At 35.6% G+C, this 27,288-nt stretch overlaps 1 protein-coding gene across 5 annotated transcripts in view; it reads right to left on the reverse strand.

Annotated features, from left to right (window-relative positions):
* Window positions 1-27,288, reverse strand: part of CDKAL1 (CDK5 regulatory subunit associated protein 1 like 1) — a 609,813-nt gene that overhangs the window by 218,692 nt on the left and 363,833 nt on the right. For all 5 annotated transcript variants that reach the window (XM_054592196.1, XM_054592193.1, XM_054592194.1 and 2 more), the window contains one exon: window positions 24,465-24,631. In XM_054592196.1, coding sequence (XP_054448171.1) covers window positions 24,465-24,631 — 167 coding nt within the window. The remainder of the gene's footprint in view (window positions 1-24,464; window positions 24,632-27,288) is intronic.

A 27,288-nucleotide genomic window follows, 5' to 3' on the forward strand; every position in this document is an offset into this window, starting at 1 on the left:
GCATGTTAAAATTTATAAAACTGAACATACATGAAAAAGTCAATCTTACTATACTGATTTTAAAATTAAAAAACAGTAAAATCGGTTTTGATTCAAACATTATATAATAAGAACATTATATATTAAATAGGCAAATGTATAATATACATATATTTGCCTTTTCTTCCATTACAAAAAGAGAAAGACTGAGTGTACTAAATACTAGAGAAACAAATCAATACCTGCTCAAATTAATGGGGGAAGGCATAGCCCAGTTAGACCGAGCATTTAGCTCAGACAATTCTATTGGCATCTCTTAAACAGGATGTAAATAATTAGGGTATCCAATGGAAAGGCAGATGTTAAAGATTTATTTTAAAATACTTAAATCATTTATATATGGACTGATTATCCACAATGAGGTTCATTTTTGATAACTTTTTGCTCATGTATTAGGTAGTACACAGTAGAAAGACTGTTCCAGTGTTGTAACTATCCTCGTTAGGATTGCTTGGTATGTAAAATAAAGTGGCTATGCAAGTATTTATTAAATATCAAACTGTGTTTCTAGAATTGGGGATAGAAAGACCATAACCTCCTCTGCATTTTTTAAACACGTAAACACTCTGCCTGCTTCGATAACAGAGCACTTCCTTGTGTCATGTACTGTCCTCAGCATTCATGTTTATCTCACCAGACCCCCTCACTTGAGGGTGTACGTATTTTCATGATCTGGTTTCTGTCCTTAAGGAAGTGTTATAATCACTGCCTAGTTACACTAGGCAATAGCTGTGTGACTTACAACAGTCAATAAAATGGGGCAGAAATGAGTCTCGGTTTCTGAGCAAAAGTTTAAAGCCTGTGATTCTCTACATCTCTCTTCTCCCCCCTCTTATACAGTCTAAGTTCTAAAGGGGAGACAACTTAAACAGAGCTTCAACCAGCCCATGAGAGACATATAGCATGAGCAAGAAATACATTATTTCTGTCATAAGCTACTGGGAATTTAAGATTATTTGCCATACAGCATAACCTAATGCATCCTACTGATACATTGTCTTTTTAGGGAAGAAGAAAACTAACATTTGGAGGCATTTAAAATATTATGTGCACAATGGAGAACAGTATGTGGAATATAACTGAATTTAGAACCTAGTCTATAAGACTACAGCATCATTTTTCTTAACCTATTTTCAATAAATACTGGAGTGGAAGTACATGTTGATTACAAAGAACAGGGAGGAAGAAATCTACTATTATATAGGCGACAGGAGGTTTTGCCCCAAATGGTGTTCGATTCTAAATAATAAACAAAAATTTTCCAGGAAAACTGCAATGGTAACATGTAACATGCCCTACCTACCTAGTATGTAAGATATAGGCTTTCTATTTTGTAAAATAATCCAGTTACCTGTCATATCAGTTGTCCTTTTTCAGCCTAACAATATTGTCTTTAAAAGTACTTTTGGGAAATATAAGTAGTATACTTGGGGATTACCTAAAATTCGCTACCTATTTATTCTCTTAACACATATATTGTAGGGGTTCAGAATGAGTCACTCCAAGATGTGCCTCTGTGGTATGTGAATTATTTTGAGCTTAAGGCAACCAAGACCCTGTAGGCGCATGAACTACTTCTGCCCCTCTCCTATCCCCTTACCTACCTAGCGGGGTTTGAGTTAGGAGCCTTACCCACAATAAGAGATTATTAGAGATAACCAATCACTTTTTATTTATCTACAGGTCAGGGCAAACTTCTAATTACAGAACATCTCTTCTTATTCTCCTTCAATGATCCTCTGAATCCCCAGGGCGCCTCACCTCACCCTTAGCTCAGAATATCACATATACCTGATTTTCCCCTTCTGTTTTTGAACCTCTCATGTATGTGGGGTTTTGAACTCTCCCATGTATAAGAGATTTATTTCCATGCATATAAAATTAAATTTGATTTCCCTTTGTCAGTCTATTCCATGCTGATTTGATTATTCAATCAGACAGAAAAGAACTGGAGGAAGGAAGAGGGAGTTGTTCCCTTTCCCCTCAATACCAAGTGTAACATTCTTTGTTGAAATCATTTTAAAGAAAAAGTCAGTCATTTGAGGGGTGGGCTTATTGATTTTATAAAGCTGAACCTGTCACATACTTTTTGAAAAAATATATATAAAATAATTGGTGTACTTAAAGAAATAAAAAAAAAACAATTTAAAAAAAGAATATTTTCTATGTTGTAAAAGTAATAAATATTCCTTTTTGAGATTTTGGAGAACAAAAATAGGAGAAAAACGAATCACAGTTAAGACAATCACTGTCAAAAAAGAATCACTACATTTACTATCATCTTGGAACAACTAGATTAAAAAATTATATCTGATACTAACTAGTCGATTTAGAAGAAATGAAATGATTTTCAAAGGCCAAAATATTAATCTAATAAAATTTTTTGACAATCCATCTTTCAGTGCAAGCTCAATTTCTTAAAAAAGAAAAGAAGAAAATTTTTCTTCTAAGCAGGTCCCAAATCACCCAGGCACTTACTCTCAAGGGGCTCAAAATGCTGCCATATTAGTATAACTGGAGAAAAAAATCTGAGTATGAAAACAATAAGCAAGAGAGAATCAGAGATAAGAATCATCAAAACATTCCTGAAGAAGTTATTACCATTAGAGCAAGGTTGTCCCTGGAGCTATGATGAGGGGGTGTGTGTTGGCGGGGGTGGGGGGGCAGGGGGAGAGAAGAATGGGGAATTCTTTCCCCACTCCCAAATTTATTATTAGGGAGGGAAATTCTCAAAAGTCCTTTAAGACATTTGGTCTTAAAAGCATGGACCATAGCAATCATTTCATTGGAATGATTATTTCAGGACCCACAAAAGCTCCCACCCCTTTCCAAATTACAATGCTGTTAGTGGTGCAGTAGTAACAGTAATGATAGTAATACCAGCAGTTAGCAACCTTTTGTGTTAGACACTCATTATCTCACTTAAATTTCTGAACAAACCTAGGAAGTAGCTTTACTCAATCTAAAAATCAGAGAAGTTATCTATCTCACCCCAAGACACGACAGAGCTGGAAAGTAAAGAGTCACCCTGACTCTTGAAGGGTGCCAGCATATGCCACCCCAAAATATGCCTCTTTGGCCTATGCATTATTTTGAGCTAAAGGCCACTGAGAACCAGCAGGCCTAGAAAAAAACTCTAAAACAGGGCCTTTGTTCTCCTTCTGTAAAAAAATCACTATTCAAAAATAGAAATTTGGGGAGTAACAGATGGAAATATGGAAATTCCATACTGGGAAGAGTCATACTTTCAACAACTCTTAACCAATGAAGTCAAGACTTAAGTCTGCATAACAAATCTTACCAAACAATCTTTGTATACCATACTTTTCCTGGTCACTTTCCCATAATTTGTCTCCATTGACCTTGAAGCCTCAAATCTCTCTTCTTTTGTTTTATCATAAAATGGTAAATAAAACCAAGTTCTAAATACTACTTTGGGTTATTGATCTCTGGGTACAATCTCTATGTGATGCACATGTCAATAAACTTTCATATTTCTGTTGTTAATCTGCTTTTGGCCAGTCTAACTTACAGAACCCTCCCTGGAGAAGCTAAGAAAGGTAGAAGAAAAAACTTCTTCCTTCCCTACACACTGCTCCATTAATGGCAAACAAAAGCATCAGTCTTGTGGACTGATACACCATCCTCCTGAAATCTAAAGTCATTCCTGAGGAACAGCACAAACTAATTCACATGAGATGTTACAATCAATCGTTTCTGGGAGCAGAGCTGGAAAGAAGTAGAAGATAGTCTCTCCAAAATAAGACATAAACTCAAACACAATTTAATTTTGCTAGTTTGCAAACTTGTCCTTATGTAGGACTTTTTAGAAAAGTGTGGATTTTTTCAAATGTCTCAAAATATATAAATTAAATGGCTCTTATTACATTACTTGAACTTAGGTAATAAATTAATAGGATCTTTGCAGTCTTTTGCTACTGGACAATATAAAATTTGAGTGTAAAGTAATTAAGTGGGTATATAATATTTGTAAGGCAACAAAGAGGGACATATTGACGGCTTGTTTCACTTTGTTTCCCCTTGGTAAAACTGGCTTCACATGTCAGTTTTTTAATTGAAACAGAAGTGAAAACATTACTGCATGATAGGCTAGCTTGCCTAAGAACACCCTGTCAGAATATTATCTGAGATTCTAACCTGTTGCTTTTTTAAACACCATGGCTCCAAAGCTATAGGGTTAGATGGCTTGTCTAGCATGTAAAGAAAGATCAAGGAAAGCTTCCAATTGATGAGCCAAATTTACATTTTAAAACTTGAGCTGCTTATTACATGTTCTGTTATTTTTAATCAAATGGAAGTTAAAATTCTACGCAATTAGAACAGACATCTGTGGATTGGAGAGGAAAATTTAAAATCTTCTGTAAAAGCATGTGGCCTCTACAAATACAAAATTCTGATGCACCCACTGTGTACAATTCTGCTTAATTATAATATAAGTTATCATTTTATAATAAGTATTTCCAAATCTTAAATTTTGCTATGTTATAGGATTAAAGTCTTTTTTAAAAAAGATAGGAGAGCAGGCATTGAACTTCCTGTTTCCAATCATCAAATGTGTTATATATTATTAATACATTATATTTAACTGGCATCCGAACTGGATAAACATAGTCTAAATAACAATGATTAAGAAAATCTGTCCCATATTACATGCTAATAATCCCCTTCTGTCTTAGGTGAGAAAAATGATTTTTAAATAAAATACTGTCTTTTTTAATATTTTAAAACTAGCCAGAGATTGAGAATATTAAAGATGGATAGGAAAAGAACTGTGTCAAAGATGAGTTGAACAAAATGTGTGATATGCTGAAGTGAACCAGGACAGAGAGTGATAGTTATGAGGAACAGCTTTCTATATAATGTGTGGCTCATTTCTTTCGTCCCATCTTCACAGGACACTAACCTCTCCCAAGAATTACCCAAATAGGCCCTACTTACAGAGAATATCTAGAAAGAACTGGATACTATTCTGAAAATGGTGTCCCTGAAGAAATTGTATGAAGCAGTGGAAGAACGCATTCCAGATGAAGAAATGTATCCCACGTACAGGGGCTGTCCTGAGTATAACGAACACTCTGAAATGTTTTCAGCTGAGTAAAATGACAAAACAGTAAAATGACAAAAGGAAAATCCAATCCCTTAAAGGTATAAGGATTACACCTTAAAACTACTCATTAAAAATTTTAAATAAATGGGATACTCCCTTTTGTGTGTATGATTTTATTTCCTTAATAAACTATCATATGACTTTCCACAATCAATGATTTTATATATATATGTACACACACACACACACACACACACACACACACACACACACAGATAGATATGTTTAAAACCAAACTCAGTATGCATGAATGGATAAAGCAAATGTGGTATGTATATACAGTGGAATATTATTCATCCATAAAAAAATAAATTCCTGCCATTTGTGACAACATGAATAGACCTTGATGCTAAGTGAAGTCAAACAGACAAGAAAGACAAATATTGTATGATCTAACTTAACTGAGGAATTAGGAAAAAACAAAGAAAAATTGAGCTCCTAGATAAAGAGCACAGATTGGTGGTTGCCAAATGCAGAAGGTTCGGAAAGTGGGAAAAATGGGTGGAGGTCAAAAGTACAAACTTCCAGTTAGGAAATGATGAAGTCCTGGGGATGTAATATACTCTATGCAGACTAGAGTTAATAATACTGTTTAGCATATTTGAAAGTTGTTTAAAGAGAAGATCTTAAAAGTCCTCATCATAAGGAAAATAAATTTGTAACTACATGTGGTGAGAGATGTTAACTAGGCACTGTGGTGATTATTTCAAAATATATATGAATACAGAATTATGGTATACACTTAAAACTAATAACATGATGTTATGTCAATTATATTTCAATGAGAAAAAATTAACTCAGTATTTTCTTGCCAAAGCACTACAACCTTTTCTGACCACAGAGTTTTGAAATCTAAATTTCTCTGTTTCTTATATTAATCAACCTTCAGAAGTCTGATATTTTACCACATCAACCTCTTGAACTTTGTACTGTCCAGGTCACGTGCTTCCTTCTTACAAACCACAGCGTCTTCACATGGGAACAGAGTATTGCTGGGAGGAAATAAACTGGCAGGCCAGGGCCATTTAAAAATGAATCCACTTCTGCATCTTCAATTTCCATTTGTACCCTTTCTAAACACTGATTTGTTCCTGGTAAAAGGGTTTATGTTGGGCCTCCCTCTCACCTTCGAGTCACCAAACAAATTAATCAGTGAAGTTATCTTTTTCAAAGCAACTTTGTGTTCCCATGCCTGTCCCCTCACCATCTATTTCATTAAAGACTGCATTTATAGTAAATGTTTATATTTATGCTTAAGAGATATTTAGTTTTCATAATATAAGTAATAATTTAACAACTCAATAAAAAGGTGTTTTAAAAATACTTAGAGGCACGTGGTCACAATAATAATTTATTTTAATTTATACATTTATTTTGATACAAAGAATGGTAGAATGATCAATAAAAGACTTTCAAGCTTAAAAATGTTAAGGTAGAATTCTGCGGAAAAAGTAGAAAGGAAATTCAAATTCCAGTTAAAAAGAAGATAATGTAAATTTTCCTATTTTTTTATTTCACTGAGTACATTTGAAAGAGTGTTGTAACAATTTTATTTTACAACTTCATATTTAAAATAGGCCAGGGATTGCATCTATTGAAACTGTTGAAACTTACCATAAAAGATTTCAATATCAGTCAAAAAATGTATGAGGTGGCACATGATTTTAAAAATTATTTTTGGATTAGTACCATGCAAAATTTTCAGTACCACTCACTGGTCCCCAAAACACAAAATCCCAGCACCTTAGTATGACATTCTTGCTCCTACAGAACTCAGGCTTTCCAATCTCATCTCCCATTGATAGCTCTGTCCCTACTAACATACACCAACTCCAAAGAAACGTATTTTCACTCAAAAGACACCTGCTGTTTGCCCAGCCAGGCTGTAGACTTCCACTCTGGTTTAAATGTCATCCTCAGCCTAGAATACAACTACCCACCCCTAAACTGCTGTTCACTGCCTACTGCAATCATTAATTCTTCCCATCCATACTGCAATCATTAATTCTGCTGAATGCAGAATGTTAGGAAGTGGGCAAAATGGGTGAAGAAGGTCAATCTTCCAGGTAGGAAATGGTGACGACCTAGTGATGTAATATACAGCATGCAGACCAGAGGTAATAATACTGTTTTGCATTTTTGAAAGTTGTAGAAAGAGTGTTTCCCAATGTGCACAAAAGTTAAAAATTTCTTTCTAATTCTCATTTGGAGCATTTTGTACCACTACTAGGCAATTACAACATTCTACATTTTAATTAATGCTACCCCCTATTCTCCCGCTACATCATACATTAAAAATATCTGGCATCTTTTTGTTGAATTGAATTGAAAAACAGCTTATTTTACCAGGAGCCAATATGTTTAAGTGGGACAAACTATAGACTCAGTATTCGTAATTCTCACTGGGGTTTTCAATGACCTGGTATATGTGCTTCCAAGTAAACCTAAACTCATACCTAAATTTCTGCATTTTAAACTCGAAGACTATACTCTTATTTTTTTAAGTGTACAGTTTGATAATTTATCAGTAAACTTGTACAGCATTACAACACCACCACAATCCAATTTTCAAAGTCATTTCTTAAAAATTGAGATTATAGTTGACATATTATGTTTCAAGTGAACATAGTAATTTCATATTTGAATATATCGCAAAATGATCATCACAATAAGCCCGGGTAACATCCCTCACCACAAGTAGTTACAAAATTATTTTTCTTGTGATAAGAAATTTTAGGATCTACTCTCTTAGCAACTCTCTAATGTACAATATAGTATTGTTAACTATAGTCTCTATGCTATACATTAGATCCTCAGGAGTTACTCATTTCATAACTGGAAGTTTGTATCTTTACCTACCTTTTCCATTTTACTCGCCCCCCAAAACCCCACCCATGGCAACCACCAAATCTGTTTTCTGTATCTATAAGTGCTTTGTGTGTGTGTGTGTGTGTGTGTGTGTGTGTGTGTGTGTGTGTGTGATTCCACACATAAATCAGACCACGTAGCCTTTCTCTGTCTGATTTAACTCACTTAGCATAATACTGTTTATGTACATTGAGCATGTTACAAATGGCAGGATTTGCTTATTTTTATAGCTAAATAATATTCCATTAACTATATATACTACCTCTTCCTTACCCATTCATCCACTGATTAACATTTTAATTTTTGAACGAGAAAAATTTTAATGAAAAGTTAACCAAAATAATTTGTCATCATTTGTAAATATTAAAGACTAATTATGAGTATTACTAAGTTATAGTGGCCTAAAGTTAAAACTTTTAAGATAAACAAATGCTCAGAGGTCATATAACAAAGTAAATCAGTTGAAGAGCAAAGGATATTGCTCAAATACGAGGCTAGTCTCATCCCCAAACTTCTCTTGTTTCCTGCTCAAATAGATTTTCTAAACAAATAGAATATTTAAACATTTAGGATATTTACTATATTTGTCTCTGAAACAACCAATAATAAAATGATTAAATTAATATTAATTGTTTAATGAACGTTAAAATGTGTAACACGACAGGGAAATTCCCACTACTTTGAAAAGAATGTACTACATTTCATCACTCAGTAACAAAACTATTAACTAACATCTGCTTCCTGTTTATATTTTCACAAAGTATTTTGCATTAACAGATAAAATTATATTTTCTGCAGTAAGAAAAAAATGCAATATAAGGTATCCTTTAGTCCCATCTGGATGTAATAATGGAATCAAATTTTGAAAGGGCAAGACTGTGAAAGAAAATTCTACCTTTAATCATAATAGAAACAGCTGATTGCCCTTTCTCCTACACTGTGGCACCTACTAATAACTGTAAGAAAAACACTAGCCACATGTGAAACTCCGAACCAGTGTAGGATGCGAAGAGCCGTAGACGCTGAATTTGTTTCGGGCTGACTTTACAAAACCCAGTCCAAAGTGGAGCCTTTGCCACGTTATATGTGGATTGTCTAGGATTTTGATTACGTAGTAGCAGAGTAGCCCCATCTGTGATAAATTACAAAACTAAAGTAGCTGCCAGTGAAGTTTTCAGTATTTTTATTTTTTAAGAACATACATTTTTGGCTTAGTAAATCCTATATTGTATAGTAGTCTAAAATTTAAGTTTATTTCATGTTTTTGAGTCTGTAACTACTTATTTTCCTTTAGTAGAATTTAATTCTTTTAGTAGAAATTATTTTGTTAATTTATTAATTAGACATGTAAGGAAATAAGACATATTAAATAACTTTTAAGTGACTTCTTAAAAAATCATAGAAGAAAAAATTGGAAAGAACCTAAGAGAAATACATATCTAACTCTGCTCCCATCACTATGAGGTTCTAGACAAAGGCAAAGATTTAAAAGGGTTTGCATGACTTACCCAAGGTCACACAGTTATGTAGTGTGAGGATTAGGGTTAGAACCAAGGCCCTCAGATTTTCAGAACAGTGCCCTCCTCTTATTGTATTTTAAGGTAAGGTTTTAAAATAAATTTTTTTCTTATAGATTAAACTAAATTATGTCAGAATACTTTCCAACCAACTAGTTAGTCAATTAGTCAAACTTAAATCATATAAATATTTCTAACATAAATAAAACGGTTATATTTTGAACTTTTCATTCTCTTGAATAGGCATTACATCAACTACCCACTGGAAAAAACTAACTCACAACCAATCACAAACGCTTCCCCTTTTGGGGGGAATATTATCCTGGGTCATCTGATGAAGGGTCTTTAGTACTTCACATTCAAAAGTCTTTAAGAGTATAGTAACAACTTTCATATAAGGCTGGCAATTTTATTAAAGTCAAACATATGCCTACCCTATGACCCAGCAATTCCACTCCTAAGTATATACCCCAGACAAATGACTGCATATGTCGACCAAAGGACACACATAATAATGTTCACATAAGCTTTTATTCATAATAATTGAAATTTGAAAATTATAAAGAAACTACAAATTAAAGTAAAAAACTAAAATACAAATTCTGTACTTTCAGATTTACTGCATTGTTTTAAAATATAATTACAAAATTCTTAAATAATAATAGCTAATAACTACTGAGCACTGTCTGTGTCAGGTACTATTCTTAACATTCTACAAATATTAATTCATTGTTCTACCAATGGTACTTTATTTCAGGCTAAAACAAAATCTTACATTACTAGCATCAACAATGCTTATAAAGGTACAAGGCAACTGTTATTATACCCCAGTTGATATCTGAAAACATCAAAACTCAGAGAAATGTGGAAATTTGTCCAGTGTCCCGCACAAATCAGCAGCACAACTGGGACTATCAAAGATTGGTTCTGACGATCAGCAGCACTCAGTTCTGTTTTCATTACCCTCTTTGAGTTCTAAAACCAAGAATTCTTTCTTAAGGCAAGAGAAAAGAGAGACCCATTACGATACGAGGGTGGACCCAAAAAAATCCCCAGAATTTATTTATAAAAAATTGTGTATTTATTCTTACACATTTAAACTTCAGTCACCTTCAAAGCACTCTCCATTTGATGCAATACGCCTGTCGAGGTATTTTTTCCACTGCACTAAACAGTTTTTGAACTCATCAATTTTGTTTGATGCCTTGTAGTGCCTCTGCTGTTTGTGTTTGTTCGTTTGCTTCACCTTTTCCACACCAGCAAAATGTTTCCCCTTGAGGACCTTTTTCCATCAAGCAGAAAAAAATATGTCACTCAGGGTAAGATCATGAATAGGGAAGGCAGGGCATGGAGGTCACACCATTTTTGGTCAAAAACTGCTGAACACCCAGCACAGTGTGCGCAGGTACACTCATAAATTGCCCGTCATGAAGTGGGCAAACGCACTGAAAGAGTCTCAAAAAAAAATTTAAAAATCACCAAAACCAAATGCAGCCTTTCACAACAGCACCAGCTGGTACACTGATACATACGTGTACAGGCTTCCCTCAGAGCAGGAAGCCTGTACTACAAGGGGCCCGCCTTTCAGAAGTTAATTCAGGGTTTTTCTGGGTTCCACCCTATATACCACACTAAGGTCCATGGGTTAACTTATGGATTACCCATGTTATCAATGTACCTGAAAGTGAGGAAATGAACTGAGGTGAAGGTGGGCTAGGCTTATGGTAAGAGCAAGAGGAACAGAAGTAGGTTATTATTTATCCTGCTTCCTTTTGAAAACTTCTTTGGAGAAATAGTAAGGACTCTGAAAAGGAGAGGTGCAAGAAACTGATAGGTTTCCACTGATAAAACTGAGAGTATACAAAAGAAGAGTAGCTGGTGCCTGGGAGACTTATAAACGCTCACTAGGAGGGTAGAGAGTGCACCAAGCCAGGTGTGACCCAAGGGTGAGCGCTAGAGGATGTGTAGGAGGCCTCATGGAGTCAGCCAACAAAATGATCTCCAATTGCTCTCCAGGGCCACAGGTGGCGAACAAGAAGAATCTGTGCAGAACAATTATTCCTTGAACAATAGAGAGATCTTTGCAATAGCGTATGCTGTAAATTTTATTTTTATACTTTACTATTTGCAATATGAAAAGCATTTGAAGTGCAGAGAGCTATGATATCCAAAAGAACTGCTTCTTTCTCAAGTGTTGGGTAGAGAATGCAAGTCAAGCAAGTGATTCCCAGGCTTACTACAGAAAGAGAAAGCCCTTCTGTTCCCAGACTCTCTGACACAGGTATATAAATATGACACAGCTGTCAACGCAAGTGTTTCAGCCCCAATATCAGATAATAAAATAGTACAACAATTTTCTGAAATGCTATTTTTTTCCTTGTATGTTCTAAGTCACATCAAATGAGTTTGAAAAGATTTTAGAAGGCTCGAATCAGAACTCAAATCGAAAATTTTAACATCCATCTTGTTCATCTCAATCCCTTCAAAAGAGAATTCACTTTTCCAAAAAGCTCGGATATGGACAGAGTGATCATGATTCAACAAATTTGCCAGATTATTAACAAAAGTAATTCAGACTCAGTTCTTTCACTTCTGTGAATACATCAATACTCTGATGACTCATTCAGTTAAAAGGACAACAAATAAAAACATCATACAGATATTTTTAACAAAAATGTTAGTGATGAAACTGAGGCACTTTGAAATCTGTATTTATTTCCATTGCGGTAAAACAGTATATTGGAGATTCTGAAACGCCTCTTTATCTCCAGGAATTAAATATTCTTGAGTAACCAATATTTTGCCAGTGGTTCTCTGAAAATTTTAAAGTTTACAACTATTAATTACATGTTTGATATCTTTTTAGTTTGGAAAAGCAGGATCACAGCAAACGCCTACGTCCTGGTTAGCAAATGCCTACCCTGTAGATGTATAAAGCATTCCGGGATGGGACACGGCGTCATGAAGAAGGTGTCCACCAAGGAAACAAGGTATTTTTACAAATTAAGACCAATAGCAGCTTCAACAACATAAAAGTGATTATGGAAGTGGCACTATCAGAAGTAACACAATATTTAATATAGTTTTTAACAAAAATCAATTGTAAAAAAGAGGAAAGCAACTAATTATCATAGGCCAGATCTATGTATATGCCACATTACCTTCTATGTGGTGCCCAGAGCTATGAGTATCTAATGAAGCATACATTTTATTCTGTAAATATCTGTGCTTTCTGTGAGGGTGATGTTTGCTACAGGTCACTGACTCAATTAATAGTGATCTTTCGCTGTCCACAGTCTACTAATGACATGTGCTCCTCTTCAAAAGCTTTATGAGAGTAGATGCACCGTAAGTGACTGATGGTACCTTTAACATGGAACACAAAAATTCAGCAAGAAAACTGACTCAGCCTCACACACTAATTGCCTGACAGATACAGAGGCAGTCCATTTTAAGGCATAAATACTATTTGCTAACATCAGGAAGAATGACAGAATAAAGATCTCTGAAAATCTTCTCCTCCAGGAAAGCAATGAGGCCAGTGACAAAAATGGTCAGAATCAACTGTTTCAGAACACTAAATATTAACTAAAGGTTTGCAGCAATTTGGAGAGCAATTATTTTTTATAAAATGGAGGAATCTAATAACAGTGAGCTATGTGGCATTTTAAACCTACCCTTTTCTCACCTTCCACTCCCTAGTTCTGTGGTCCTTAAAAACCAACAGCCTTCAAATATAGTGAAAATCCACAGTCTGGCAGCCACTAGAAGGGGCAAAAGAGGGTTGGAGTTCCTTTAAGGCCCCACTCCCAGAAAACTGGCATCATTTGACCTGTCTGCTGGTTCCATGGAAGACTTCACACACAGGGCTTGCTTATTTAACCTGACCTGGCACCCAGTGAGAACAGCCTTTTTCCCAGGGGCATTTGTCAAAAATAATCAGCTGTAACTGTTTAACAGAATGGCTGCCTCAGGCTGTGAATAACCATTAGGGCAAACAATCACCAAACCAAGGAGTTTAAAAAGAAAAGCTAGGGAATTCGATGTACAAAGGGGGCTTTGAAAAACACAGACATATTCCTAGAAGGTCGTATGCAAACTGAGGGCTGTGTGTATGCCCAGGCTGTGCACACGCTCAGTAAAGACCTGAGAAGGCTGTCGACTCTCACCTCTGGCTAAATCTAAGGTTCTGAACAAGCAGGAAGTGAAGGTAAGTACAGAGTTGTAAGTTACCTAACTGAGCATTGTAGGTATGCTCCAATATACACATATGGAAAAGATTTAGAAACTTATTTGTTCCAGGCATTTAAGCTGACCAATCATTAGCTGACCGATAAACTAATTGGGTAGAGACTTCACTGGCCACACGTAACAAAGAATACAGATTCTCCTGAATTAAGAAAAGTCACTTATTAAACAACAACAAAACCCTGAAGACGGAGAAGTATCTGATTTCCAGAGCTGCCACATTATATTTAAACATATACTCAACTGTGTTCAACAACAATAACAACAACAACAAAAAAGCAGTCAATAAAAATTGTCCTGGTAAAAATCTAGATATTGAACTTACTAGATAACAACTTTTAGTTATTGTTTTAAGCATGTTTAAAAAAGTAAAGAAAACTATGTTTAAAGAACTAGAGGAAAGTGTGAAAATGATGTCTCATCAAATAGAATATCAAAAATAAGATAGAATTTATAAAATAACCAGATAGTAAATCTGGTATGAAAAGTACAAGAATTAAAATTTTAAAAATTCAGTAATTGGGCACAGCAGGAGATTTAGGCAGGCAGAGGAAAGAATCAGCAAACTTGAAGGCAGGTTGATTGAGGTTAGTTGGTCCGAGGAACAAAAAGAAAAAAGAATGAATAAAAATTAACAGTATCTCAGAAATCTGTGAGACACCATAAAGCATACCAATGTTCACATAATATGGATTCTAGAGGAGAGGAAAGGCAGAAATAAGATTTGAAAAAATAATAGCTGAAACACACAAATTTGAAGAAAAACATTACTCTACACACATCCTAGAAGCTCTATAAACTCTATAGAGGATAAACCCAAAGAGATCTATATCTAGACATCTCACAAACTGTGGAAAGACAAAGAAAGATTCCTGATAGCAGCAAGAGAGTAGCAGCTCATGGTGTATCCTCAATGAGATCAATAATTGATTTTACATCAGATATCAGATAGGCCAGAAGGCAGTAGGATAACACACAGTGATATCCTGTTTTATTGGTCTCTGCTTTTTTATACTTCAGAAGTTGACTTTCTTGTTTTTTAAATGCCTTTTCCTTTTTTTTTAAAAAAAAAATTCATTTATTTATTTTTAGAGACTGAGAAGAGAAGGAGAAAGAGAGGGAGAGAAGTATTAATGTGTGGTTGTCTCTCCTGTTCCCCCTACTGGGGACCTAGCCTGCAACCCAGGAATGTGTCCTGACTGGGGATTGAACCAAGGACCCTTTGGTTTGCAGGCCGAAACTCAACCCACTGAGCCACACCAGCCACAGCAGAAATTGATTCTATCTCGCTCTCCCTTCCTTCCTCCCTTCCTTCCTCCCTTCCTTCCTCCCTTCCTCCCTCCCTTCCTTCCTTCCTTCCCTCCCTCCATCCCTCCTTCCCTCTCTCTCTCCCTCCCTCCCTCCCTGTATGTCTCTTTCACAAACTGAAGGCAAGACTTTCCACCAGCAAAAAAAAAAAAAAAAAAGAAGAAGAAGAAGTAGTCTGGCTTTAATGTGATACTCGCTTTCTTGGGGTGGTATAGTGCTAAACCTGTAATATCTCAGATAGTTCCCAAAAATATCTTATTTGGAAATAGGGTCTTTGCAGGTGTAATAACATTTAAATGAGGTCATACTGAATAAGAGTGAGCCTTAATCCAATGATTTGTGCCTTAGAAGAAGAAGTCTGGACACAGAGACAGAAAACCATGTGAAAACTGAAAAAGAGATTGCAGCGATATGTCTGTCTACCGACCAAACACTGCCAGCAACCACCAGAAGCTAGTAGAAGAAAACTGAAGATTCTCCTTCAGAGCCTGAAGAGAGGAACTAATCTGCCAATGGTGTGATTTGGGACGTCTGGCCTCCAAAATTGTGGAAGGATAAATTTCTGTTATTTTAAGCCACTCAGTTTGTAGGACTTTATTAGAGCAACGTCAGGAAACTAATATACAAGCAACAATAGAGGAATAAAGGAAAAAAAGTAACTAGGAATTGTTGAGGTAGGAAAAATGAAGTCTGACAATACAGTAGCAAATCAATGAAAAGATTAACTTTTAAAATTTCAATTCATCAAAATGTAGGCTGAGACAAAACTTACATTGTAAGTAACAGTTGATATAAAACTCACTTTTCAGATATATTTTACAAAAGTTACTTTTTGCTGCCATATATTAGAGACAGACTTATGCATATTTTCTCTAATCAAATCATGCTTTACATACAGCACACTTTTCAGTGATTTGTAAAATTACGCAAAAAAAAAAAAAAATGCTATAAAAAGAAAGAGAATACTTTCCCCTCTGAATAATGAATAATTGGAGAACTTTCAACATTACCCTAAACAGTTTAATTTTTTCTGGCCCATGTGTAGCATCCTCTGATGTCAAAAATGATTCAGCACACATAGTCCATTCATGCCCACTATATCCTATTTAAGAGTTCTGTTACAACACATGAAAATAAAGGAGTTCCCAACAATATTAATTTTTAAAACATTTACCTCTCCAATTTAGGATACAATCATTATTTCCTGTTAAATGACATTAAAGAATTTTGAACTTAAATTTTGAAAGCTTAACATTTTCAAGTGGATTATTTTTGTGGTAGGCAAAGGAAGATATGGGGAAAAGGACAGATGCACATTGGACCTGAAAACAACAAACAATTCAGTAGGTTGTAAATTAACAGAAGCAAACAAAGAACTGCACTTTACTTTCGGAAAAACATTCAGAATGTTCCTCAACTATTCCATAAACCATTAACTTCATTACCAACCTTTCTGTTCTACACCATGAATCACATGAAAATTCCATTACCACCTGATATAAAATATGAGAATTTCATTTTACTAAGTGCTGAATTAGCAAGAGCCTAAGGTAACCTTTCATAGGCTATCAGAGCAAAGAAATCAATACAGAAACAATCTTAGAATCAGAAGTGTAAAAGAAACTATGTTGATTGCCGTATGTGTTAGCTGTCTTCTGTGCTTATGAAAGAAAATGAAAGGCAGCTTTTCAATGGCTTGAGCAGAACTGACTTCCTAAATTAATGAGGAAGATAAAGCCCACAACTGGTGTATAGTGGAGTTTGAACTATACTAATTTTGGCAGGTGACATGGAAACCTTCTCAGCTACTCCTGCAAAAAAAAAAAAAATTAAGGATTCAGAGAAACAGCAATGTGAAATGTCTTTTAAGATGCAAATTAAACCATATACATATCTAATGCCCTCCTTTATAAGTGGGAATGTACACTAGACTACTAACAGATGAAACAGGAATATTTGTATGCCACAATTGAAATATGTAAATTTCCAGGCTTTTCAAGTATTCTAGAATTACATTAGCATTATATAAATGTGTGTGCATGTGTGTATTCTGCTTTGTTAAAATATATATACATATACATACATATATACATACATACACATACATACACAGAGAGGGTGAGAGAGAGACATCGTTCCAGATATTTGACTGACATCAGTTTCTTTATAAAGCATTTGCAGAGTCTTTCACTCATCATCTTGACACATGTTTTATCCCCATGTTCTTTTCCTCTCAGAAAAAATGATCATCTCTTTTGGGAATGAATATCCACATGTCACTGGATTTTATGAGCAATATTCAATAATTGACATCAATGGCAAAGAAAAAATGACATTAGTGGTCGAGAAGTTGAGGTAGTTTTTACCACAAAGTGGACTAAGGTATTTTATGATAACCAAAAATGATTTGACCATTTATATCCTTACACTGGGTGTAGACTCCCATGTGTGCTATTTGGTAACTTAGAAATTAGAACAGAGAAGAGAGAGAATAAAGAAAAGAAATTGGAACTGAAAGCAGCAGTGAAGCCCACAGGGTAGGTCTCTGTATAAATTATTGATGGTCATATAAATAAAAATTTTTAATGAGGCATTTTCCATTGTGCTCCCCAGGAAGACAGATATACCCAATATGCTCAACATGAGAAACATTCATCTACCAAACAATTCATTTTCCCTGTAAACATACCTGGGACAAAAAAGGAAACAAAGTTCCTGGTGAAACTGAGACAGCATCTGTGAGGGCAGCAACAGAGTAATCAGTTGACACTGAGCCTATCTATTTATGAATTCATTTCTTTTCTGGGTCCTCTGGTCTGCATGTAATCATGAAGCTTAATCATCCAGACTGAATATTACAAACTGAGGCTCACTAATAAGAAGCAATAAGCTATGTAAATGTTTCTGAGGGGCTGCTGAGCTCAAGAAAAGCTTAGGCTTCTTAGCCAGAGCTGGCACTAGGGACTAAGGCCTGAACAAGTGAACGAGTGAGGGTCGCAGAAACAGACTGCAGAGCTGGGATGTGGGCTGGAGCCTGCAACTCGACCACGCTTATGAGAAGCAGCATGTTAATTTTCTTTTTTTATTAGAAATAATCAAGTCATTGGACAAATAAGGCGGTGCATTGTTTCCATCCTTATCTTCAGTACCAGAGGGGCTGTTCCCAAGTCTCAAAACTAGATTCCCAGTAAAGCCTGATAAACTTTTTATTATGGATATGAATCCTTTCCATAGTTCATGAATGTTTTCTCCCCCTAAATTTTCAGATAGGCACAAACTTTGGTGTCCAGTTTTGGAGGTTTTACTGACCTCTTGAAATCTGTTCACGAATGCCAAGTTAAGAATGAAGTGCTGATAATTATAATCAGTAAGAAACTGGGTGCCAACAGTCAGATCAAACCACCCACTGACATGTCCCAAGAGCTATAGGGGGATGGCAGAAATGAAGGATTTTTCCTTTCCATTTCCTTGCTCAAAATAAATCGTCTGCAATATCCTTCTATGCATAAAAGGGGAAAAATATTTTGTATACAACAATACAAAATCTATTTGAATATTTTTTTATTATTCTGAAAAGTATAATCCTTAAGGGAAAAAATTAAAGACCCCATGTGAACTGCTGACTTCAGTTTGGAAATTCTGTATTGCTCTGATGAAACATAAGCACAGCAGGGACTGAGTTTGTCCTTACTTTAAAACCATAAGGCATTTTTTAAGTGTGCCAAGCCAAACATACTATTAATGTTCATAAATTACCATACACAAAAGTCCTCGACAGATACTATTGTCTTTTGCCGGATAAATTAATTTTGTTAAATATACACTTAGGTTAGAATAGAAGGTCAATTAACTAGAAGTAAACATACAAAACTCAAGGCTAGTGAGAAACTTATTTGTTGCACTGATTACAAGATTGCTCATCTAAAAACAGATGTAACATTTAAAATATCATTATTTATGATTAACATTATACAGTATAATACACATCATCTATTATAACATGAATATACTAAATATAAATCTTGTAGAAAACTATACATTTTAATCCAAGCTAAGTAAAATGTAGTGTAATATCAATGTGAATATTAGTGTCAATATTTTTCAGCCATATTTTACAGTTATATAAATTTAAAAATAATTTGCATTATCCATAATTTGAAATATAAGTCCTTCATGCCAAGTATTTGCACTCCAGATCCACTTGCCCTCTGTGGACCGTGCTGTACATGACACAGAAAAGTTCTGATACAATTTTAAGATATACAGGGAACTTAAAGGGAGATAGCAGTTATTTTTAGTTATTCATAACACAGGGAGAACCAGAATAGCTTAGATAAAATAAAACCCAGAGATACTTTGCATATCCCTTACTGCTCAACAGCTTTACAATCTTTCTCCTATTAGCCAACCCATAAAACTAAACACAAGACAAGCTGCCTGGTTTTAACTTCTCTTCCTTGACCACTCACTTATGACTTCTCTAATGGAGATTATAAAAAGCAGGGAAAGTTAAGAAGCAGAATAATAAAGAAGCTAAGGGCCTAGATAATATACAAATTTGATAATCATACAATGAGCTCAACTGTTCTAGGCAGTCCTAGAGATACTACGTATCACTGATATTTTAGCAGAGCACATAAATAAAACACATCCCTTAGTCACAGAAGCATGACTCATAATTGAGAAACACATATGACAACCATCCACAAATTCCTCCCAAACTAGATGCTCAGCACGGATAGACAGTTCAAGATATAAAGCCATGAAGTGGAGGAACAGCTAAACTCGGAGCTACCACATCATTCAATACACATTTGGTAAGTGCACATTATCGTGGGCACTGAAATGCAAATATGAACAAGATGGCCTCTCTCTCAAGAGGATAACAGTTTTTTTTAATTTACATGTAAATAAGTAACTGTAGATCACCATGATGAGTGCAGTAGTGATATCTTGGAACAGAGTGAAAAAGATGGAAGGAATCTGGGAAGCATCTGGAAGGCTTCATAGAAGATGCGGTATAGTAGAAAGCATTTCAGAGTCAGACAAGATTAGAAACCAGTTCAGCTGCTTCCTAGTAATGTAATTTGGCCAATTATTAAAGCTTTCTAAGACTTGGCTTCTCAATCAACAAAATGAGGATAATAATGTATTTGCAGGAAGCTTATTATAAGAAGGGAAGGAGATATTGTGTGGAAAGCAATCAGCATGGTCTCTTGAAAATAATAAGCACTCAATAAATTGTAGATATTTTATTATAAGTATAATTCTAATTATATAATTCAGTCTTGAAAGAAGTTACCTGTGACGTCTGGTGCCCAGCTGGCAGTAGTCATTGTATCCCTGTCACTGGCCTCATCACACCTCGTTGGGTTCACGTGTATTACGTTCAGTCTGACTTAATACCTTGGCTACGGGCTGCCTACAATTGGGCGGGCAAAGCCAAGCAATGCAGTTTCAAGAGGAGTCAAATTCACAAGCCACCTACTTTCTATAAGGTCAGAGTTCAAAGAGAAGAGTATGCCAGGGTTACTACCTTAGTGATATCAATAGGAAGGCAAACACACAGGGAGAACATCTCTTATTTGCCACTCTGTGGGCATAATATCAGTCAACGCACATAGCAGCAACTATTAGTATATCTGAGTAACTCATTTTAACCAACTGTTAACACGTGGTAAATATGCAATGAGAAAAAGTAAAACTTTCAGGAGTATAAAATGGAAAAACAAAACAAAACAGGCTACACAGGAAGCATGATGTGCATTCTACAGGGAGGAAAGAGTGGGGCTGTAACTGAAGAAGCACCTAAGAATCCTGTAATGCCCTGCCAAAGAGCCTATCTTTAGCATAGGGGTGATGGAGAAGCATCACTGACTTTAAGATGAGGTAAAATATTTTAATCTATCATTTTACCTATTGTTTCTACTTTATACCCAAATTTAGTAAGTATTACATAAACTCATTATGATGTTTCTTCAATCCTAGGGTGTTTTTCATATATACTTGAGCTATCTCTTTGTCAGCTACATAGTCATTTAAAATGAATCCCATATTGCTTAACTCGGTGATATGTGAAAAATAGGTTTTGTAGGTGTTTCAGACACTTGACTACTTGCCTGCTTGTTAAGGATTAAGAACTCTCCCTCCCTTCCATTTATTTACTACACATTTTTTCAATATCTGCTATATAATATGCCACATATCATACCAGACTCGATAGAACTTTAAAAGTGCATCCTGTGTTAACTGTAATATGCATCTTTTGTTCCTATAAAGATTTAATAAAATGCATATCAGCAGATTTGTTTTCCACACCACACTTTTAAATAATGATAGAAACTGTGGTGTTTTCCTTTAAATGATTACCCCTTTAAATTGTTCAGTAAAAAATAGAAAGTTTTAAGCTGGTAAAAGGGTTTTAAAACGATCTCAAGAGCGAGGTAAATGGAAAGTGACAGATGAAGAAGGGAAAGGGCTGACTGAAGTGCTCCACAATTAAAGCCTGTCGCACGAAGCCTCTTCCAGAAAACACAAGAAAGCTGGGTGCTACTGATATAATTCTCAAGGAACCCTCACTGTAAGGGCATTAGAGTGTTAGAGTGTCACAGTAGTTATTTCAAGAGTGAGTTCCTTCTATCCCTGCGGTTTAAAATAATCACCACCTGCAATTCACCGGTGTTTTTTGTTTTGTTTTGTTTTGATCTTTTCTCCTGTGTTTTCTTACTGGTGAACTCTCTTCAACACCCTTAGATAAGCCAAGTAATTTCTTTAGAGTGGTTTAAACCTAGCAAGAGGGAAATGGGGAAATACACTGTATTGGTGGGTGCAAACCAAGGCTCGCCAGGTTAGTTAGGGCTCCTTTCCCTGATGTCCCCCCTTCCACACTGGGAAGCCAGTGGAGCCTCTAGAGCTCGGTGACCTGTGCTGCTACAGAAGCATGTCCTGTGGAACAATGAAAACTCTGGGCTCTCCCCCTCGAAGGAGCATGTGAAGAACTACCAAGGTGTGAAGGTTCTGTCATACTGACAAAAGACTTTAAAAGCTCTTACTTCTGAATGCTGTGGGTCTTTTATTCTTGCATGCCTTCACTTATTTCATTTTCATCTGTTTCCTTTGGATTTCTTTCTCCCTTTGTATGGCACAACAGAACTGCTTAAAGGTGCACAGAAATGTACTCCCTGCTTATAAGGTACATAGGAATGAGTGGCTTTCTTTGGGATAAACTCTCATCCTTGAAACACTTTTACATTGTCATCTTCTACTGCTTCTTCTTGACAGTATGTTAACATTTCAAAGATTATAGAGTGGGCGCTAAAATTTATTTTATGAAGAAGACTCTTACTCATTATTTACTCCTTGACTGAGCCATTCCTGGGTGGGATAGAACCAGAGATGGATATAACAAGGTCCTTGACCCAGGAAAATGACAACATAGGAGGAAAGGCCCACATTATAAATATCTTACAGCAAGAATTTTAAGAAGATAATGTTATGGCAATCGGAACTGATCATTCTAACCACAATCTATGAATTAAACATTTGGTGTTTTCCAGGTAAAATGTAAAGCTGTATTTATCATCTTGTGTTGATGTTTTAGGCAGTCTCCTGGAGCATCTGTTCAGAGGTCAACAACTAGCACTACTGTAGGTGCTGAGCATTAGGATTTGCTACAAATATAGTATTAATTTCTATAATCTTGCAATTAGTTTAAGTGCTGTATTTATTGCAAGAGGTATTTGGTTAATCAACTCAGAGCCAATAAGCAATTTCCCCCCTGGTATTTATTCCTTACCTGAACTCCTCTAACTCTAGCTACTACAGTTCCTTCGATCCTTGACAAAACTGTTTGATGATATATTAGTAGGGCTCACTTCCCTTCCTACGCACATATCTAGTGTGTGTCCTGATTTTCAAGATGTATGTCTCATATCTACTGTAAACACATCAAGACTGCAGTGGTTTCAGCATATTTGATTTTTTACAAATAATCACTTGCTTTTTCAAGTGTTGAATCAAAGAGTTAAGAAAAAATTGACATGTCTGCAACTTATTTTTAAATAGCAAATCAAAATTGCCCCACATTGTCCAAGGTACCAAAGTCAACATATAAACTGTATACCTTTACTAAAATATCTGACTAGGAAAATGTAAATAACAAAACAAATCGCTACATTTCTTCATGACATATTTATGATTAACAATCAGATAGCTATCAACTCTGTTTTCAGAATTTCTAAAATACATTGGCAATATTAGGGAGTCTTTTCAGCAACAACCTTAACAAGTATAGGCCTCATATCAAATCAACAAACAATCTTTTAAAACTTTGAATATTCATTTGCAATTATGCATTAAATTTCAGCAACTACACTTGCTTTTAAATTTTTTGTAGTGATATATTTCTGCACAAACTAACTTCAAAGAACACAACAGATTAAAAATATAAGTGACTTGTTTTTGTATTTTACATATGATTTTCCAACAGCACTTATTAAATTTCTTATCCATAACTGTAAACCTAATTATTTTATTCTACATATTATAACCATGGATCCTAGCATATGCTTTTTCATTTAAATGATTGCTCTCTGTCCATATTCATTGTTCATATTTATTGTGGCATTTGTCATCAGTTACCACAGTTACCTGTTGACATGTCCGCTTTCCTAGCGTAATGGTAAGCTGCTTGAAGGGAAGCCTCCCGATCCATGGAAGGTACAGAAATGAAACCGGGGATCTCACGTTATTACAACTCCCTTTGTCACAGTGATTACAAGAGAAGCAAATGGAAGAATACCAAACTCCCTGTCTCTTTGATTCAACTCACCCCTAACGATCTCCTAATAGAGGGATGGAATTTATAACATTCTCAAGCTTACAGCACAGAAACCTACTGAAAGGGCTAACAGTCATAAAATAGGTAATGTGATGTTCGCTGTTGGATGCAAAATTAATGTAACATATTAGCAGTCCTGAACCACACGAGTGCTCTAAATGGAGGAATTGAGTCAAATTTATGCAATGGGAAACTAAAAAGACTGCCCAAAAAACCCCAACAAACACCGCCCCCCCACCCCCCACCCCCGCCCCCGACACACACACAAAGAACTGTCACAAAATGGTAAGGACTGGAAAAGCTAGGTAACAGTAATTAATGGTGAGGAAGGAAAACAAGATGTGCAGACTGACAAAGAAGGGGATCTGAAATTCTCAATGCATTCGGGGTAATGTAGGACCACACAAAAAAAGTGAAAGTGGTTTTAAATGAAGCTCATGTGATAATGCTGAGGCTGCCACATTGTCTGGATTGGTCTGTGTCTGTGTCAGCATGGAAATGGGGTGCTTTTCCTTACCTCCAGATGCTCTAAAATATAGGGCGGGTTTGTCATGCCAAGCCTCAGCATTGCCCCCTCAGGAATCACTTCAACCAGTTTCCACAGGAGTGCGGGGAGATCAGTGCCAATATCTCTGCCATAAGCTCCTGTGTCTTCACTGGTCAACCATATCTCACAAACACCCTCTGTGAATCAAAGAAGATAATTAACAAATCTGTTGCAGAGCTGCTTCCTTCATCATACAGCTGCTCACTCTTTTTAATGCAGTATTTCTCAGCATTATTATGCAGGCAGGCTGGGTATTCAACTGCAGAAAAAAGCAGCTTATCCCATGGTGGCATTGCGTTATTAAGCTCATTTTATGAACACCAAAGAGTCACATCAGTTCTGTGAATTATCAGTGTGTCCTAAGGAATGATTAACATTCACAGCCAATCAGTTCAGCCATGTTTTCTCCCAGCACTTTGATCAAGACTAAAGCTTCAGTCCCATCACAGAAAATACCTATTTTATTGAACACCATAAGCCCTGGAACTGAACAGTCGCTCTACGGCATAGGTACTAATCAGTCTGTCACCAACCCCAGGAAAAATGTCTAGTGTGGTTAAGGTTTAACTCACAAATTATTAATTAGGAGGTATCCACTTCTCCTGTAGTAACTATCTAATTTGTCTTTTTTAGTCATTTAAGAATGGAGGGCATCATATGGTTGCTGTGTAAGTTCAAAGACATTGGTTGCTGTGTCAGTATTTGTGCTAGAAAACCGGTTTACTGACAGCCTGCATCCTATTTTCCATCAATCAGACCTTAGGTAAATGTATATATGTTTTGTTGCTATTGTTGTCATAAACAATCCTGACTTCAAATATTACAGCCTACAATAACTTCCTTCCAAAAATCAAAAGGAAGTACTTTTGGATAAGCTAGTATTATTTAAAATGAATAAAACAGATTTAGCAAAAGCCACCCGGGGTTGCATGGCACACAGAACGTTTCTGAACGCATATTCAATTAAAGGATTAGACTATTTCAAAAGGCCAAGTGATTCACAAGTCTCAACAAACAATAAAATGGGCCTGTGAAATTTGTTCATGCTAAAGTGATTTATTGCTTCGGAAGAACCTCAACACACACACAAGGCACACAAAGAAAAACTACAGCCTCAACCAGAAGTATAAGTTTCTGGAAAGAATCTTAAAATTATAATTTTAAATTGTCTTCAGCTGACAGAACAGAAGATTTTTCAGAAATACATTTAAATATTCCTAGTGAAGAAAGACAACAAATAAAACGCATGGCTTTTATGTGAATGTGCACTTAAAACTAACAGAATACAGAAACAAAAAGTAAAGATTTTCATTCTCCTTAATATGTTCCACAGAGGTGGAAAAATAAACATGAAGAACTCCAATCAGTATTCTTTCCTCCAGAATAAGAGATATATTTACTTTATCAAAAAACTAGGCAACCCACACAAAAACATGTTCTCTTTTCCCCACTTGTCTTTCTGAGACATGCACATCCTCACCTACACCTAAAGAAGAGAGGAAATACAAGGATAGAAATAGGATTTTAGTTTCCTGAAATTAAAGAATCTATGGCTTAGCATAGAAAATGGCAGATAACAAAAACCTCCATTTAAGAAGTTGGAGATGTTTTTGGTATTTGAAAAGCAGCAGTTATGAATATATGGGCTTTCTTAATTTAAATACGTAGGTCCAGAAATTAATAAACCTTTGCTTAGTTTTAATAATTTAATAAAAAACTATGCTCAAAAGAAACAGTCTAGTGTGTTTAAAGGTTCCCTTTGTAGTCTTACGAGTTTATAAATATAATTTTATAAATATTCTCTGTCCATGGAGTAAATATTATTTAACTTTTAAAAAATGGGTTGCAATCAGTGGCATCATCTTTATTTTAATATTACATATGCCATCAAACACTGGACTCATACAACCATTTTTCTTTTAAATCTTATCACAAAATCCACTCCAGGAAAAGAGATGGCTAAGTAACAACATAAACAGATTTTAAAACACTCTGAAAGAGGTTATAAAAACAGGACATTATCCATGATTTTCCAGTTACTGGCATTTGAGCAACACAATATGAATATTTTAAAATGAACAGAATAATTTTAATTTATAATTTTTCCATCCAAATGGTTCCATGTTACGCCTTATGTAGAGAGAGCAAGTTCCTGGAACAGTGCCTTGCTGTTGCTAGATGAATATAGAAGGGGAAAAATCACTATGAATAGGAATGGAAATAACGTCCAAGCAGAAACAGCAGCCAGCTCTAAAGCTGCATAGGTGGGGACCAATAGCCCCCTGGTGGGCTGAAACTTCAAATTAAATCACATAAAGAGGAAGCAGCTGTAACACTAAATCAGCAACAACAGGAATAATGGTCTTGATGTCTCCAAGATCAAGGCTGCTAAAGTGTTCTATATAATAGCAACCTGGCTTAAAATGCAATGAAATGAGAGAACGTGTGCAAAATGTGAAACCCATGGACTTCAGGAGAATTGTGCCTGGCCAATTCAATCCAAAAATTTGTCAAAGATGATTTTGCTCTTAATGTGAGAAAGTTCAGATTTTGTAAGGTTATATTACAAGCATGAATTCTAATGAGAGCTGATCCCTCAAATAGTTAGGATATAGAAAGTCATTTCAAACTAAAGGTGAAGCTAAATATGGACTCCCCAGGCCTGTCATCCTTTTCCCTGGAAAGTCTTGTGATTACTCATAGTGCAAGCAGTTCTGCCAGGTCAGCCTGCATATGAATTCACCAGGGAAACTGAAGGCGGCAGTCTGTAATCACTAATGGATATTGGGGCACA

This window comes from Pteronotus mesoamericanus, unplaced genomic scaffold (assembly GCF_021234165.1).
Source record: "Pteronotus mesoamericanus isolate MK-2021 breed Mesoamerican mustached bat unplaced genomic scaffold, CSHL_Meso_final scaffold_31, whole genome shotgun sequence".
Lineage (NCBI taxonomy): Eukaryota > Metazoa > Chordata > Mammalia > Chiroptera > Mormoopidae > Pteronotus > Pteronotus mesoamericanus.